This window comes from Schistocerca serialis, chromosome 2 (assembly GCF_023864345.2).
Source record: "Schistocerca serialis cubense isolate TAMUIC-IGC-003099 chromosome 2, iqSchSeri2.2, whole genome shotgun sequence".
In the NCBI taxonomy this organism is placed as follows: Eukaryota; Metazoa; Arthropoda; class Insecta; order Orthoptera; family Acrididae; genus Schistocerca; species Schistocerca serialis.
The window spans coordinates 546,741,878-546,759,941 of NC_064639.1; the positions used below are offsets into that span (position 1 = coordinate 546,741,878).

Consider the following 18,064-nt stretch of genomic DNA (forward strand, 5'->3'; position numbering starts at 1 on the left):
TCTAGCTGGTGCTGTGCATCTCGACGAGCTCCGCGACTGCTTCAGCCCATTTGATCAGGTGCAGTCACCCAGGACACTTTGCTTCAACTTCGCACCACCTTGCAAGTTATGTAATATGTTTGCATATGTTCATCCACTAGTAGAAGTGCTTTAAATGTATCTGCAGTACCGAGAGATTAGTACCTTTTCCTTTTTCCTGTTCCTTACCCAAGCGCCGCCTCCCAGGTGGGATACAAAAACTACAATAGATTTTCCACACATTTTAGAGGCACTGAAGCCTACTGGTTTTGCAGGTCTCAGTAAAACCTCAGTTCCCATAGCAAATTCGTGACATCTTCATACAGGCAGCTACTCAAATTTTGATACAGTCCTGCGACCCCACACCCACCCACCCACCCGTCCACCCCCTCCGACCCCCACCCCTCTGAGTACGCTCACAAACTACAAAACAAACAAATTGTACCCCTCTGAGTGCGCTCACAAACTACAAAACAAACAAATTGTATTTTCAAAAAAAATCTACACATATGATTAACCATAACTAGATTAATGAACATTATAAGAAATTACTATCACAAACTGTCTGGTACCAACAAGAAATGAAACAGCAAATGAATACTGAACACTACATGTTTCTTAGCAATTGAAATATTATACTTGCAAACCCTTTTCATAGACAAATGAAATGAAAGACACTAGTGAAACTAAATCACTTTGGTGACAGTTGTATACAAAAACTTCAAAGCTTAGTAAACTAAAATAATGTAAGAAAGCTCCTACAAACCATGTAGATGATATCCTTGTTCACCATTGTGGTATCTGCTATCACCACCTCCATCATATGCTGTAACATGTCCCATACTATGTTTCGTTTCATGTAGTACAAAACCACCTCCTGTATTCCCAAGAAGTTGCGGTGCAGGGTACGTTGGAAGCTGCTGCTGAAGGTGAATTGGCGCAGGTTGCTGGTACCTGAGAATTAATAAAATGGTGTTTTACTGAAACGTAACAACTTTCAAGCCTTATCCACTTCGAAATTCCTTGACAATGATATATTAATGAATCTTATTGCTGCTGTTTCAAACCTCCTAAAAAAGCTGAGTACCTTTAGAAACCTAAACCAACATGCCACCTCAATAATGAGCAGTTAACACTATGTTTTCTATTTTCTCCACAGACAGGCAGAGGAGAAGGAGGGAGGGAGTGGGGTAGCGAGGGAGAGGCGGCGAGGGAGGGAGGGAGTGGGATAGCGAGGGAGAGAGGGAGGGAGGGACAGGCGGCGAGGGAGGGAGGGAGTGGGGTAGCGAGGGACAGGCGGCGAGGGAGGGAGGGAGTGGGGTAGCGAGGGAGAGGCGGCGAGGGAGGGAGGGAGTGGGGTAGCGAGGGAGAGGCGGCGAGGGAGCGAGGGAGAGGCGGCGAGGGAGGGAGGGAGAGGCGGCGAGGGAGGGAGGGAGAGGCGGCGAGGGAGGGAGGGAGAGGCGGCGAGGGAGGGAGGGATGGAGAGGCGGCGAGGGTGGGAGGGAGGGAGAGGCGGCGAGGGAGGGAGGGAGGGAGAGGCGGCGAGGGAGGGAGGGAGGGAGAGGCGGCGAGGGAGGGAGGGAGGGAGAGGCGGCGAGGGAGGGAGGGAGGGAGAGGCGGCGAGGGAGGGAGGGAGGGAGAGGCGGCGAGGCATGGAGGGAGAGGCGGCGAGGCATGGAGGGAGAGGCGGCGAGGCATGGAGGGAGGGAGGGAGAGGCGGCGAGGCATGGAGGGAGGGAGGGAGAGGCGGCGAGGCATGGAGGGAGGGAGGGAGAGACGGAGAGGGAGGGAGGGAGGGAGGGAGAGACGGCGAGGGAGGGAGGGAGAGGCGGCGAGGGAGGGAGGGAGGGAGGGAGAGGCGGCGAGGGAGGGAGGGAGAGGCGGCGAGGGAGGGAGAGGCGGCGAGGGAGGGAGAGGCGGCGAGGGAGGGAGGGAGGGAGGGAGAGGCGGCGAGGGAGGGAGGGAGAGGCGGCGAGGGAGGGAGGGAGGGAGGGAGAGGCGGCGAGGGAGGGAGAGGCGGCGAGGGAGGGAGAGGCGGCGAGGGAGGGAGAGGCGGCGAGGGAGGGAGAGGCGGCGAGGGAGGGAGAGGCGGCGAGGGAGGGAGAGGCGGCGAGGGAGGGAGAGGCGGCGAGGGAGGGAGAGGCGGCGAGGGAGGGAGAGGCGGCGAGGGAGGGAGAGGCGGCGAGGGAGGGAGAGGCGGCGAGGGAGGGAGAGGCGGCGAGGGAGGGAGAGGCGGCGAGGGAGGGAGAGGCGGCGAGGGAGGGAGAGGCGGCGAGGGAGGGAGAGGCGGCGAGGGAGGGAGAGGCGGCGAGGGAGGGAGAGGCGGCGAGGGAGGGAGAGGCGGCGAGGGAGGGAGAGGCGGCGAGGGAGGGAGAGGCGGCGAGGGAGGGAGAGGCGGCGAGGGAGGGAGAGGCGGCGAGGGAGGGAGAGGCGGCGAGGGAGGGAGAGGCGGCGAGGGAGGGAGAGGCGGCGAGGGAGGGAGAGGCGGCGAGGGAGGGAGAGGCGGCGAGGGAGGGAGAGGCGGCGAGGGAGGGAGAGGCGGCGAGGGAGGGAGAGGCGGCGAGGGAGGGAGAGGCGGCGAGGGAGGGAGAGGCGGCGAGGGAGGGAGAGGCGGCGAGGGAGGGAGAGGCGGCGAGGGAGGGAGAGGCGGCGAGGGAGGGAGAGGCGGCGAGGGAGGGAGAGGCGGCGAGGGAGGGAGAGGCGGCGAGGGAGGGAGAGGCGGCGAGGGAGGGAGAGGCGGCGAGGGAGGGAGAGGCGGCGAGGGAGGGAGAGGCGGCGAGGGAGGGAGAGGCGGCGAGGGAGGGAGGGAGGGAGGGAGAGGTGGCGAGGGAGGGAGGGAGGGAGAGGTGGCGAGGGAGGGAGGGAGGGAGAGGTGGCGAGGGAGGGAGGGAGGGAGGGAGAGGCGGCGAGGGAGGGAGAGGAGGGGTGGCGAGGGAGGGAGAGGAGGGGTGGTGAGGGAGGGAGAGGAGGGGTGGCGAGGGAGGGAGAGGAGGGGTGGTGAGGGAGGGAGAGGAGGGGTGGTGAGGGAGGGAGAGGAGGGGTGGTGAGGGAGGGAGAGGAGGGGTGGTGAGGGAGGGAGAGGAGGGGTGGGGTGGGGGGAAGCAGACGGTCAGAAAGAGAATAGGAGAGGGGCAGACGGGCATAGAGAGGGAGGCAGAGTCCGGGAGAAATGGACTTGGAGAAGATGGGAAGGAGTACATACCCGGGCAGGTACTCAGCTAGTTTTCCTGGTCCTCATCTTTTACTTTGGTTTCAATGTCATTTGTAGATGCATAAGCCCTGACAATGGTAACTTTGTGGCCATATTCTGAGTTCTTTACAGTCTTTATCCTATCATCAATTTCCTCCCAGCATTTGATATCTCTTCTGAGCTTCTAATGGACAGCTATTGAAAGCCCTCTCTTGGCTCTTTCCTTGTTTCTAACATCACTGTAAAAATGAAAGTAATATGCTTATTTTTACTTTTCCTTCCCTTTACAGCTTTGTTTCATTAAGGAAACACACATCTAACTGAAAACTTCATTGTTCTTGGAATACTTCTCTTTTCTTTGTACCCAAACCCTGCACTTTACACACATCTTACATTGTTTTGATCTTATCGAATTAATTTGCAAGCCAACTTCCAAACCCCCTTTTTTAAGTTCTTCCATTTGTTGTTGAAGGTTATCTGCACTTTCATCAGAAAAACTAAGGTGGTTCAGGTATGTCCCATCAATATATATTTATTATTTCACCACTTTAGGTATGTGGAAACTTTGTCTAGGACTAATGAGTATGGTTTTTTGGATATGGCATCTCCTTGCACTATCCCTCTTTCAAGTGTGAATTACTCAGCATTCTGGTGATGTTTATTGGAACTTGGCAAATGAAATCTTCATCATATTAACATATGTCAAATGAATCCTTTGTTTCTCAAGGTTGTAAGTACAAGTATCATTAAAGTAACATCAACGGCGTTATCAAAATCTAGGAACACCAGATGAAACAACAACTCATATTCATTACTCTGATCTGTAATGCATTCGCAAGCTGCAAATAGTCATTTGCACTATATCCACTTCTAAAGTCAGCTTGTTCCTTTGCGATCCAGTGTAGTTTCTGTGCACCTGACAATATTTTAATGAATATCTTTTACATTATGGACAGGGGGCTGATGGGTCTTATTTGATGTCACGCTTTCTTGCATTCTCATGAAGACCAGACCCCACATTCTGCAAGTTCCTATTATATCTGTTTGCCTCCAGTTTTAACCATCTCAATTGAAACATCATTGACCTTCAGTCATGGTTCCATTCTTCATAACTTAACTGGCTCTCCCTGTCTGATTTGTCATTACTTCCCAAATATAATTATTTTCAGAATGAGTTATTTGTGTTCTTATTCATGTCTTGAACAATACAAGTTTGAATGACATCTTTCAATGCTTACTCAGTTGGCTTGTTGCCATTAGTTAATGTTTTGTTTGCAATCTTGACTGATAGAATAAGGTATTCATCCAACATAAATTTCTGTATTAATATTTTTCTTTCTTAATGGTTTCATCACACTCTCTCAAATCCATTAAAAGAAACTGACAAATTGTTTTGTTCGACTGAGCATAATCTATCACATTCCTATTATCATTTGCTTAAATATCTAACCACCTTTATAACACCTGCTTTGTTGAATATGACATATCATTTTCTTTTGCTTCCTTCCTTTGCCATCTGCACATGTACCTTTGTCCAAGAAAGCCAATTTGTTAATTCAAATGCAAAACAATAATTTCTTCTGAAGCAGTTTGAAAAATACTATTCACGCGGAACATCTCTCACAAATATTACAAGGTAAAGTCTCCTGATAGACATTATATTACATTATTTAGTTTCGTAAAAAATATTAATATTAGTGACATTCAATTTTTGGTAAAATATGATTATATGTAACATTAAATCAGATTGCTTGCTGAATAAAAAAGTACCTATGTGACAGGAAATGCAGTTAGCACCATGGAGCACAAGGAAATTTAATAGAACAACAAGAAGCAGGAAGCATGTGCAAAAACATGAGGTGGGAATTGCTTATACGGAAGGAACAAACTTTGTAAGATTATCACTGTATGTCTGAAAATTCTTAATTTCAGTTATGGTTAGTAACACCATTACTTTTAACACATTTTATATAACATCAGTTGCATCATTAGCCATGTGTGTATGCTGTAGCAGATTTGCTCTTAAAGTGTACATCTTTTTTGATGAACATTTAAAAACATGAAAGGAAACATTTGTATCAGGATAAGAAAATGCCAACTGGCATGAGATTGCAAGCATTTATCAAGAAATTTAGCCACATAATTGCAGTTCGACAACTGCGAGATACAAAAAGTTATTTCACTGTATTGTTTAACACTTTCTTTGAAATCTGGAACAGGATTAAAAACAAATTCATCCTTAATTCTTGTTCTATCATTGTGGTTCACTAAAGCTAAAAGATGGCTGCCAGAGTTATTTTTATTATGACATCTTGATGAGAATGAGTCATATGCACATTCATAATAGTTTACCTGTCTTGCGACAAAGATGTATACATCAGTGGTATTAGAGTCACAATTGTTCAGGAAAGGAATATACATAGCATCGCAAACTACTGCTTTGGTGTTGTTAAACACTACAAAGAAGGAAATAACTTATACTACTTCTCCTACGAAGATTCCCTACACACTACACTACACTACACACACACACACACACACACACACACACACACACACACACACACACACACGTAATAAAACATTTACAAGATTTCTTCATCCAACTTCTTGTGTATGATAGATAAGATTAAATTTGAACATTGGTATTTACACAGCCTGTGCTTTTAGAAAAACCACTGAAAATACTGGAACATCTGCAAACTCTCATGTAGCCCCACTGACTGCTAAAACGCAGCATAAACTCCTGCAGAATGAAATATATCTTAAAAAATAGATATTAAAATCTGAAAGTGAATAGTTTCAATTATAGAAGCAAATTAAAAACAAAAAAAAGAACCTGGTTGTATCTGTCCATAAAGGCCGTTGGGGAGATTCCTGGTAGCTCACTAATTCTGGAGGCAAAACAGGAGCTTGTTGTGCCCAAGTGCGCCGTTGTGGCTGTGGTTGTGACTGCGGTTGTGTCTGCAGAGGTGAAAGATTTTGAAACTGCTGTTCATGAAGGAAGAATTGGCCATGGTGATGTTGCATGAGCTGCTGCTGCTGTTGCTGCTGCTGCTGCTGTTGCTGCTGCTGCTGTTGTTGTTGTTGTTGTTGGTGGTGTTGATGCTGGTGCAGCTGCTGTTGCTGTTGGTGTTGGTGCTGCAGCAAGTCCTGCATCTGGTGTTGCTGCTGGTGCTGCACCAAATCCTGCATCTGGTGTTGCTGTGATGCCAATCTTTGTATATCAGCCTGGAGCTCATGTAAACTTGAATTCATCCTAAAACAATATTTTTTCTCATTTTTAAATATTCCTGATATTATAATTATGTGACAAAATTGAAATTACTTCTTGCTTACATTTTTTCCAGGAACAACTGTTTCCTGAGTTACAAAAGTTTTTAAAACAATATATGAGTAAGGCTACAAATATCGTAAGAGCTAAAAAAAATTGTGTATAACATACATTTAATGTTCTTTAAAAACTTTTGACTATCCACACACTGGTGTACAGAATTTAGATGATAAAATTAACTTCAAACCCAAAATGAAATCATATGTGCTTGACATCTCTTTGTACTAAATAGAAGGATTTCAGAAAACATTGTAATAATAATAATTTTGTGTGTGTGTGTGTGTGTGTGTGTGTGTGTGTGTGTGTGTGAGAGAGAGAGAGAGAGAGAAATTATGAAAACCATGTTAATGATATGATGAGAAGACAAAAGTGGTAAGAAAGAATGTTAAATATGTAAATTTGCACTTTGCTCTCCACAGTGGAAAAAGGATGGAAAAGCGAGTTTGTCAGCTATCAGTATCTTTTATGTGCCTAGTAAATTGTCTAATCATAAACTGGACAAATATTTTTTAAAATATTTTACAAATAATCTTTTTCAACTCTTCCAGTATCCAGTGTAATTTGAGCAATGTTACACAATAGGCTCAATTTAAAAAAAAAAAGCTGCAAGTAAACAAAGAAGAAACATGTTTCATTATCCACACTGAAGAACTATAACATTTTTCTCAGTGGTAAATTACTTTAAGAGCAAATCTGAGAACCATCACTGGAGAAAAACTGATGTGCTTATAGGTCTTGAGCTACACATTTTAGAACCCAAGTTTACTAGACTTTTTTTTATTTGAATTACTGTTTCTGTCATATGTCTGAATATTTATAATTCCTCCTGGGCACACCCTGTGTATGTTCAATTATCTATCGTCATGCCTGGAAGAGAGAGAGATCCTACCCCTGATGGTCTCCACCCCTCCTAGAATGGTCTTCCACATCCTACCCAATGTACATAACATTGTGGTCCATTCCTATGCCACTCCCATTCCTAACCCATTGCCACAGGGATCATATCCCTGTGGAAGACCCAGGTGCATTATCCCCCAATTACTCATCCAGCAGATCCTCCTCTGACCCTGTCACAGGCTTATTGTATTCAATCAGAGGCATGGTCACCTGTGAAAACAACAATGTCATACCAGTTCTGCCATAATCACAGTACAGAATCTAATGTGTGTATGATCAAAAATTGGCTGTCCACCAGAATGAATGGCCACAATCAAACTGTGGCCAAGAACAGAGTTGATCACCCAGTGGCGAAATATGCTGCTGAGCACAACATGCTCGAATTCAATGGCTGCTTCACAACCCATGACACCTGTATCCCTCCATCCAGTACCAGCTTCATTGTCTTATCAATTCTGATGTTCTAGCCGACAGACGCTTATTGCTCACGGTCTAACTGATACAAGTATCTGTAGTAATAATAGCATTTTGTTCAATATATATGCAATTAAACCTGGTAATATGGGTTTCCGTCAGTAGCGAGTACCTATCCTGCATACCATTCAGTTAGATAATAATTAAATGTTGCCCTGGCCATTTTGTGTAGGCTCATTATTGTAGTGATGCCATTGATGACAAACTCCATAAAGTTCTTTTAACAGTCACATAACGCTAAAAGTATTAAGAAGAATAATCCCAATAAACTGAAAACAGTGTCTTTTAATATTTTCCAATTTATATAAGGCCAGAGGTACAGTTTTTTTATTAATAGTAATATCTATAAATGTGTATGCTGCCATTGCATATAGGCAGCTATCCTGGAGCATCAAGCCCCACTGAAAAAATAATTAAGCAATTGATTTAATGGATTATCGTGTAATATTAAAGTACGACTTTTAATCCATCATGAGTAAGATGGATGTCTTCATGTTGGGATATGGATGACATTTCTGGTGATAGCACCCTGAGAAAAATTAGCCGTGGCTTTTAACAAGCATTTCATACAATAGGAATAATGGCACAATTATCGTTGTATGAAGCAGTATTTAATTTAAATTCATTTTAAAAAATTATGCGATAATGCACATCATGAAATCTAGTCCTTGACACTTCTACTGTTCTACATCTACATACATAACTCCAGGAGCCATCACATTGTGCATGAGGGAGGGTATATTGCACCACTATTATTCACTTCCTTTCCTGTTCCACTCACAAATAGTGTGAGGCAAAAATGACAGTCTATATGCCTCTCTATGAGCCCTAATTTCTCCTACCTTCATAATCATTATGCAAAATGTTTGTTGGCCACAGAAGAATCATTCTGCAGTCAGCTTCAAATGCTGGTTCTCTTAATTTTGTCAGCAGTGTTCTTCAAAAAGAATCTCTTAGTCAGTGGTTTCCTTCACTCCTAAATTATTTACATTGAGCAAATGAAATAATGAATAAGTTTCAGTTGTGATTGGATTCACTACTTCCTACCAGACAGAGCTCAACAAACCAGTCAACAATGTCCCAAGCTAAGCAAGGCTGTTTTTAGTCGATCATGTTGTTTGTAGGTCCATCTGAACATCATAAGCCCACAGTGAAACACAGAATGACCTGCAGAGAATCAACACTTGGTGCAAGATGTAGCAGTTATGCTTAACGTAAATATATGTACTATATTGTGCATAATTAAGTAGAAACAACCACTATTGTTTGATTACAAACAGAATATTAAGAAACATACAGTGTCTGGGAGCAAACATCTGGAGCGACCTACGTAAGTGGATCGATCAAATAACAAAAACTGTTGGAAAACAGAAGCATCACTAAGATTCACTGGAAGACTTTTTAGAAAATTTAAATATGACAATGGAAATTCCTTTGTGGGGTATGAATAAGTGAAGAGATAATGGTAAGAACTTGTTGAATAAATGAGGTACTGAGCTGTCAGTAGGTACATACACAAGGCTGACAATGGTTTCGGTCTTTTTTATGTGCCTCAACTCAGGAGGTTAATTCATTCATGAAGGAAATGGGTTACAAGACCTATGTTTGATTGTTTCTTTAGTATTGCTGGTTAACCTCTGTGACCATTATCAGTTAGCATTTATAAAGGAGATACAGAATATCCAAAGAGAGTGGGTACATCTAGTAAATAAGTGAATTTCAAGGCGATGCTAATCCAAAGTCAGTGGAAAATGCTACAATTCTGCACTTGTGTTCCAAGACAAGCGAAGCAACATATTACTTCCTTCAACATGCCTCTCACAAGAGGACTAAAATGGGGAGAATCAGGTCTTATTAACAGTCTGCCTTCCCATGCACCATTCATTCATGAACAGAACGGAAGAAAAGGGGGGGGGGGGGGGGGGGGATTTGTAATGTGCCCTACTACTAGCTTTATTCTTTTTTACTAACAGAGCACTTTTTTGTTTCAACACTTCAATTATTTTTAAGAAAATAAAAAGTGCCAATGCTTCTATCTTTCATCTTGATTGAACAGTAATAAGATAGAAATGTCACAACTCACTGTCCTGCCATTTGGAAAAAATGTTCCCCAAACATTCGACCTACTGTATCAAATGAAAACAAACACATAACTGAGGTGTAGTTCATGTGTTTACATGTGCACTTTAAGCCCAACAGTCTGTGCTGTTTCCGTGATCGGAACTATATAGACTTACACAATGTATACAACACTTGGGAGACGTGAATGTGGTTCTTGCTTATGGCAAACATTGCCAAGTTAGAGTGACAGTGCAGTTGTATGCTGTAAAGTGTCAAGATTGTTAAAAGGTTTTAAAAAATTCAAGAAACTGGAAATGTGAAGAAAAAAAAATTGCAAAGCAAAATAATAGCAACTGATAAGAGATATGCAAGTAAAATTTTAGCAATGGTAACACACAACCCACATGTCACTATGAGGCAGCTTGACTATGTGAGAGGGCTTAGCCACATGACTGTTCTGCAATACCACTTCCAAATCATTCCTTTTTTTCGCATTTTGCTTCATCAACGACTTTCAAAATCTGTTACAGTTCTCCAAAAGGCTTCTACGAAAACTACAATGTGAGACTGAGCTTCTATGTAACATACTGTTTACGCATGAAGCACTGTTTACCAACCATGGGCAAATCTAAATAACCATAAATATCTACAGTTCCTTACAGACATGCTTGTGCAGTTATTGGTACATATTCCAGTGGATATAAGGCATTTCATAAGGCATCAACATGACAGATGATGTACGTATTGGTGAGGTTAAAATGTTTAAACTGCACTGTTGACAGTTTCTCAATTTCGCATCAAGCTGAGAATAGAGACGAATGACACAAAAGTCAAATCCCACTGAACCTGACCATATTTGAGAATCAAGAAAACCATGAGACAGAAGCAGGAAGAGGTGAGAGTGAGGTAAAAGTGTAAAGGTGGATGAGTTGACCCACCCAGAAAGCAGCTGGAGGTTGCTCCGAGACTTGTTAAGTGACAGAAGAAACACCCTCTGCATCTGACTGTGGCTTTTCATAGCCTCTATTACAACAAAAAATGTAACTACACAGATAAGTTGATAAAATCTCAGAAAAGAAAACAAACATTGATGATGAGACAATAAACAAACAATAGATGTCAAAGAATAAGAAGAAGACGAAGAATTAAAAATGTTGCACCTGATCTGTAGAGGACGGGGCCCAGCCTCCGCAAATAGGCTCTTCACAGGGTTAATTCAAGAGGCACATGTCACAAGTTGGACTCCACAATGGTGTACTGTGTCCTTCATCCGCAAGATTGAAGGTGATTCTGAGCCATGCACCAAGCTACCATAATCACGATGGGACAGGATCTGAGCTTTGTAGTGTCACAGAAGTTTAGAGTGGTCTGCTACCCAGCTGGTGTTACTGAGACAGTGAAGAGCACTAAGGTGAGACCAGCACGATTGCTTAATGTTGTTGAAGATGAGGAAGCCATGTCAATTGGGTATCAAAGTACAATCCCTGTAAGTGATAAGACTCTACCACATTGAGCACTTGGTCACTGACGTAGAGTTCTGGTTCTGGATGGACAGTATGACAGTGACAATAGTGCGTGATAGATGTCTTGGTGGCATAAAACTGGAAGCCATGGGTGAAAGTCCAGGCCTGTGCCTTTTATATGGCAAACTGCAGTCAGTGCTCAGCAACACCCCCAGTTAAGGAGCAATAGTCGACGCAAAAGGTTTCAGCACACAAGAACGGTGACACTGTAACCCCAAAGCTGCAGGTAGACCTTTGATCGCCAGCAGAAAGAGGCATGCTCAATAAAGAGCTCTGTGTGACCCTGTTCTCTTGTTGGTGGTGGGTACTGTGGGAAGAACTAATTTTGAACTGGAAAGTACAGTGGGACAAGAAGTTCCAGATATAAACTGGGAGGGGCGCCCTTCAGATGCAGGGTAGCGAGAATGTGATGACACCATGTAATGTCATAAGCCTTTTGTAAGTCGAAAAAGATATAGATAAAAATGTTGATGCCAGGTGAAAGCTGACCAGATTACATACTCGAGGCAGGCCAAATTGTTAGCAGTAGAATGGCCTCGGCAAAACCCGCCCTGGCATAAAGCAAAAAGCCCCAAACCTAAAGGTACCAACACACCCGTTGGCTCACCATGCGTTTGAGCAATTTGCAGAGAACATTTGTGAGGCTAACTGGGAGATAGCTGTCAATCTCAAAGGGGTGTTTACCCAGTTTCAGTACTGGGTCAGTCAGGCTCTCTCACCAATGATGGGTCAGGAACTCACCCTCGCTGCTCCAGATACAGTTGGATATGGCAAGGATGTGATAAGTGTTTGATTATTTGGCTGTGTGTGCAGTCTGGCCCTGGAGTTGTGTCAGGGCAAAGGGTGAGGGCACTGGCAAATTCCCATTCACTGACTGGAACACTATATGGCTCCAGGTGACATGTAGTAAATGGTATGCGAAGTCATTCTACCCACTGTTTAACGACACAAAATGCAGGCTGATAATTCTCAAACAAAGAGGCTCAAGTGTAATGGAAAGCAAGAGGTTTGGCGACAGCATTTCAGGTCCATGTAGACAACACACAGAGATAGCACGTACACCTTCAAGGGACTGGTGACCACAGAGACATAACATGTTTGCCCAAACCAATGAATGAGGGATATGTGGTCCAATGGTAAAAACATACCTTTCCCAGCATTCTTATATCTGTCATTCATGAGGCAGTGGACCGAGGAATGACGCTGTTTAAAGGCAGTGAGGTGCAGCATTGATTAATGTCACTTGTTGCATTGGAAAGACCATCTACGACCTCTAATGGTCACGTTGATTTAAGGTGGCAAAAAGACACTGTCTTCAGAGTGGGTGGGGGTGGGGGAGGGTGGGGGACTCATAAGGTAGAGGGGACTGCTACATCAGCTGCCAATAGAATGGCTGCAGTTGTGCTCTGGACAGTCACATCGGTAACTCCATGTGGCAGGGTGTGAAGGGTGGCGGATCATCCCAATCAGCTTTGTAGAGAGACCATCTGCATGGACACCCTGGGGAATGATGCTGAGGGAGGGTCAGGACAATCTGAGAAGAGGACCTGGGCTGCAAGGGGAAAGATCAATAGTAGAATAAGATTCATGTGCTCCTTCTTGGAGGACTACTACTTGTCCTTCATATCATTAGATGATTTTGCCTTTACAAGTGCTTGTCTGTCCCATATTCTGGGACAGAGGAGGAACATAAAATCTTACAACTCGCAACCAGTGTCTGCTTCAGCCACTGGCTGTTATCTTGGGGCAGGTTAGCAGAGTCCTGGGAAGGGAGCATCCGAGGAGACCCCTTCCGGGTATGAGGTGCTAGAAAAAGACGTTAACTGGGGGTTAGGGACCGTCATCCAAAGTGGTAGGGAGTACACACTCTCAAAGGGGGTGTTGGTTGGTTGGTTGGGAGGAGAGGACCAAACTGCAAGGTCATTGGTCCTGTCGGATTAGGGAAGGATGGGAAAGGAAGTTGGTTTTGTTCTTTCACAGCAACCATCCCAGCATTTACCTGAAGTGATTTGGGGAAACAGGGGAGAACCTAAATCAGGGTGGACAGATGTGGGTTTGAACCTTCATCATCCTGATGCAAGACCAGTGTGCTAACAACTGCGCCATGTCAATTTGGCAGCTCTAAACATTAAAAATTACTAGAAATGACACTAACTTTGCCACACTGCCTGCTTTAACTTAACAAAAACCACTCCTTGATATTTACTCATTCTGGATACATTCAGGCTTGCTTGTCTTAGCTGGCGTATTCTGTAGAATGCATTAATGAATGAGGTGAGAGCTAAGATTGATCACACAAATGAATATGAGACCTACCAATAACATGAGTTCAAACTTTCAGATTAAGAGAACTTACTGTGCAATAGACTGCTGATACTGCTCCATATCCATATTTTCAATATCAGGAGTCTTCCTTTCTTCTATGTATGGTGCTGTATTGTCTAACCACTTATGTTCAACAGAATTAACATCTTCTGATATCTCCTGATGAAGGAAAGGAGAAATACATACTGCTATTATTTAACAAATAACATTTCATTAGATGTTTTTGTACACAATGACTAGATCAGCTACATTAACATCTGCTGCAACTAAGAAACTAGGAAACAAAATTAAATGAAATCAGACAAAAAATTAAATCTGTGAAAAGCAAACTGCCACATTTAAAACAAATAGACAGTTTAACTAAATAATTGCCTAACTTAAACATGTTATAAAAATGTTGATTTGTAAAGATTTGGAATTAACATTGTGTTAGTCATGTTAGTGGTGTTACTACAAGCAACAGAATAACGGCCAGAAATGTTAAGAAGGTAATTAGGTTCTGGGTACGAGTGGCAAGTAAAGAGGTGTTAGCACAAATAAAAGGAAAAAGTGTCAGACAGTGCTGAGAGGGGTATCTGTTCCACATAATCAACACCATGAACTAAAAGCCTTATATTAGATGCACAATTGAGACTAGAGGTGCCAGTGAAAAATTACACCCATACCTGCAATGAGTAAGGTCTCTGGGGTTTAGCCACATTTTCTACCATGTCTCCATTTGAATCCTTTCCAGAATCTGAATCTGGAGTTTTTACAAGCGTGTTCTTGCCCTGAAAGCATGTCATGGGTTATCACTCGAAAAATCCCTACATATCTGAAACTATGTAGGATATATACAAAGGACATTTCTACATCAAATTTATATTCTCCAGGTTTACTAGTGACCCTAAGATCTGGTGAGGATAACACTTTAATTTAATGAGTGGTGGCCTTAGTGTTAACTAATTGTCTTGAAATTGAAGAGTTTTACGGTACAGGCCCAAATGAGCTTGTAGGATGTGCAACTTAGAAACTGACAATTTTGAAGTTTTGCCTTATACAATTTACATTTAAAAGAATAATGTTTATTTCAATATATGGGCAAGAAACACTTTATTTCCACGATCAGCCATTCTTCGTTCCCTATACCTACATATGAAGGTCCAAATTTTTACAAATATATTACATAAGGAAAAATCAAATGAAGCAAAACAGAACCATCACCAAAAAGAAACAGTGAAAAAAATTATTGTTTATAAGCAGATAAATAAAGGAATAACAGTAGTTGTGACTTCATTCATTTAAGAAACAATAAACTCAAATGACTTTTCCTTTTAATGGATCTGCTAACATGCTCCAGAAATTAACCAACACCAGATAAAAAAATATTTAAAATAAGAAATATCATAAAATATGAAGTATTACTGGATTATTAATTTAGTCAACATTTCATTTTCTTTCCAAGCTTCGAACAAAAGAATATGAAACAAAGTAAAAGCACATTAATGAGAAATAAGATATATTTTCACAGTAATTTTCAATCGAAATCATTTAGAAAAATGCTATCACAGGAATTCATGTAGAATACTGGTTCTTATTAAACTTTTATACTGTGCACTAATATTAAACAATATTGAAGTGATTGCTTGAAAATGTTGGTTTTACTTTGATATACACTGCAGCACTTTTCCTAATCATGGAGCAGGAAACAAAATTATATTATCCTAACGGCAGCAATTCTGTGTAGCATGCAGCTTTATGAAAACCAATTTACCGCAACAGACAATAATTAATATAAAATTAAATAACCTACCTTTGTAACAGCCTGTAGGAATGCAGCCTTCCCAACCTTCTGTCGCTGCTTACTCATTACCAGTTCCATACGCCGCTTTTCACTCTCTATGCGCCGTCTTTTTTCTTCTAATTTCATTCGAATATTGTGTAACTGAGATGCCATTACATGATTATTTGAAGAAGTTTCTTCTGGAAAACAATATAACATATTTTTGCTATAAAAAAAGTAACTAGTGCTTTATTGATGAATTGGACAAATTAAGTCTTTTCAGTCAGCTAAACATATATCTTGATCAACTGTTTGAACCAACACACTTCCTACTCACTACTCCACTATTATATCTAAATGGATTCGACCTAAAGGTTAATGTGAACATCTCAGCACCTTATTGGTTGCTCTAATTGTGAACAGTATGCCCTAACATTCTTCTAATGAAAGAGCCAACTTGTGCATCACTGCCAACAATGAGTGGCTTGATAACTGTCATAAATAAATCCTTGAACAAACAGATGACACCCAGCTTTGTAATCTGCCACACACTAAAGAAACAACCAAACCTTATTCTTGTATGAGGGATGCACTAACTATTTACAGGTGTAGAAATGGAACAGCACTTGACCCATATTCAAAAATTGAGGAAAAGGTGAGGGGGGAAGGGGGGGGGGGTGAGAGAGAGGGAGGGGTTCGCAGTGGTTAGGACTGTGGACTTGTGTTCAGGAATAGTAGGGTTAAATTCTTTATCCTAGTTATCAAGACTGATGTTTTCTGCATTTTCCCAAATCACTTATGGCTAATGCCAGGACGACTTAATATTACAGTCACAAAAATTTTCTAAACCACAATTGTTCAGTTCAATCTTGTATGCCTTAAAACAACCATTTTCCTTGATCCACTGATAGTGATTGCTAAAAATCAGATGAAAATGATCTGAGAAAGGCACATTCAAGACTGCTTTTCCTCTTAATACATTTTAAGGAATACTTTTCAAATTTAAAAGTCTGTGACATCAGCATCACCTTTATCTACAAATTTGTGCAATGCTTTCAGTGTTGCTCAAGTTAAGCAAAGAGTGTATATACTCACTGAGCACTGTAGCTTTATATTACCCGTCAAGTATCTCGTGTAACAGCACAGTGATTTAAAGTGAATTCTGAGCTTGCTTTCAAAATTAAAGCGATTCTTAGAATGTTTATGGAGCAACCGAAGTGGAATTGTGACAAAGGAAAAAGGAAGGAAGATTGAGATTACCGTACTGTCAACACCGAGGTCATTAGAGAGGGACCACAAGCTTGGATTGTGTCAAGGATGAGGAAGGAAATCAGCTGTGCCCTTTCAAAGGAACCATCCTAGCATTTCTCTGGATCCATTAAAGGAAATAGTGGAAAACCTAAATCTGGATGGTCAGACGTGGGTTTAAATCACTGTCATCCTGAAATTGACACAAAGAAACAATGAAATTAAAACTAAAGTAGCAGTAATGATGACTTTTCAAAAGTGCTCAGAATTTTTGTTATTACCCAATGACCAAATAAAATTCACATTCACTTTAGACTCTTTAGCATGATGCATATGTATAGTGAACTGGGAAATGGCATTGATGTGTTACTGGAAAATCCTAGGTGAAATAAAAACAAAAGAAAAAAGTAGCCACTGAGTGGCACAGAGGCACATAAACATGAGTTGCAATATACTTCTAGCCCCTCTTGAGAATCATCAAAGTGAAATGATGGACAAATGCCAATTGTAGCGACAGTAATTTAGTCCATCAGGATGGTACTGAAAGCTTAAAATTAAGATTGTCCTGCAACTCTTGAGTATGTGAAAAATCTAATACTCTTCTTTCGAATCACCTCAGGCTAAGTTTGTTGCTCATGTGACATCAAATGACTAGTCCACACCCGAAGACATAGCTATGATGACTGACCAATTCTGCTGTTACTGCTTCTCTACCATCAACACAATAGTCCCAACCTCCTCTTGTACTGTTGGGTCCACCTCTCATATGGTATCCAGTGGTCAATTCTGCATTACATAGAAGTATCCGGATACTTTTGATCAGATAGTGTAGTGCTCATATCAGCAAAGTTCACTGGGTGACAAAAATTAGTTGGAGGTGCACTGAGTCAGTTACATGAAAGTTTAGAAAACAGGGACAGTAGGCACCTCTGAAAGCTCTCCCATATGGGTTGTGATACACAGAGAGAATGTTACGAGACTGTGTACAAAAGAGATATTTATAAAATTTTATTCAGCTTAAAGATCAAAAGCCAATTTAGTACAACATTAGAATACAGTTGAGTAACTTTCTCCTGTTTCGATGACAAGCACTAAAGGATTGATAATGTAGTTCCACTCTTTCAGAACTCTTAAGGGGGGAAGAAAAGAAGCTCTGAACCTTCACCAGTGGAAGAAAAATTAAATTAGCATTGTCTCTAAAGTAGGAGGCATTTTGGTGCAGCCAAATGGGT

At 42.2% G+C, this 18,064-nt stretch overlaps 1 protein-coding gene across 10 annotated transcripts in view; it reads right to left on the reverse strand.

Annotated features, from left to right (window-relative positions):
• Positions 1–18,064, reverse strand: part of LOC126457526 (patronin) — a 403,664-nt gene that overhangs the window by 94,426 nt on the left and 291,174 nt on the right. For 9 of the 10 annotated variants that reach the window (XM_050093876.1, XM_050093879.1, XM_050093878.1 and 6 more), the window contains 5 exons: positions 15,615–15,784; positions 14,488–14,592; positions 13,854–13,981; positions 6,048–6,467; positions 785–972 (listed from right to left, as the gene is read on the reverse strand). In XM_050093876.1, the coding sequence (XP_049949833.1) occupies positions 785–972; positions 6,048–6,467; positions 13,854–13,981; positions 14,488–14,592; positions 15,615–15,784 (1,011 nt within the window). The remainder of the gene's footprint in view (positions 1–784; positions 973–6,047; positions 6,468–13,853; positions 13,982–14,487; positions 14,593–15,614; positions 15,785–18,064) is intronic. The other variant, XM_050093874.1, reaches the window with a different exon arrangement.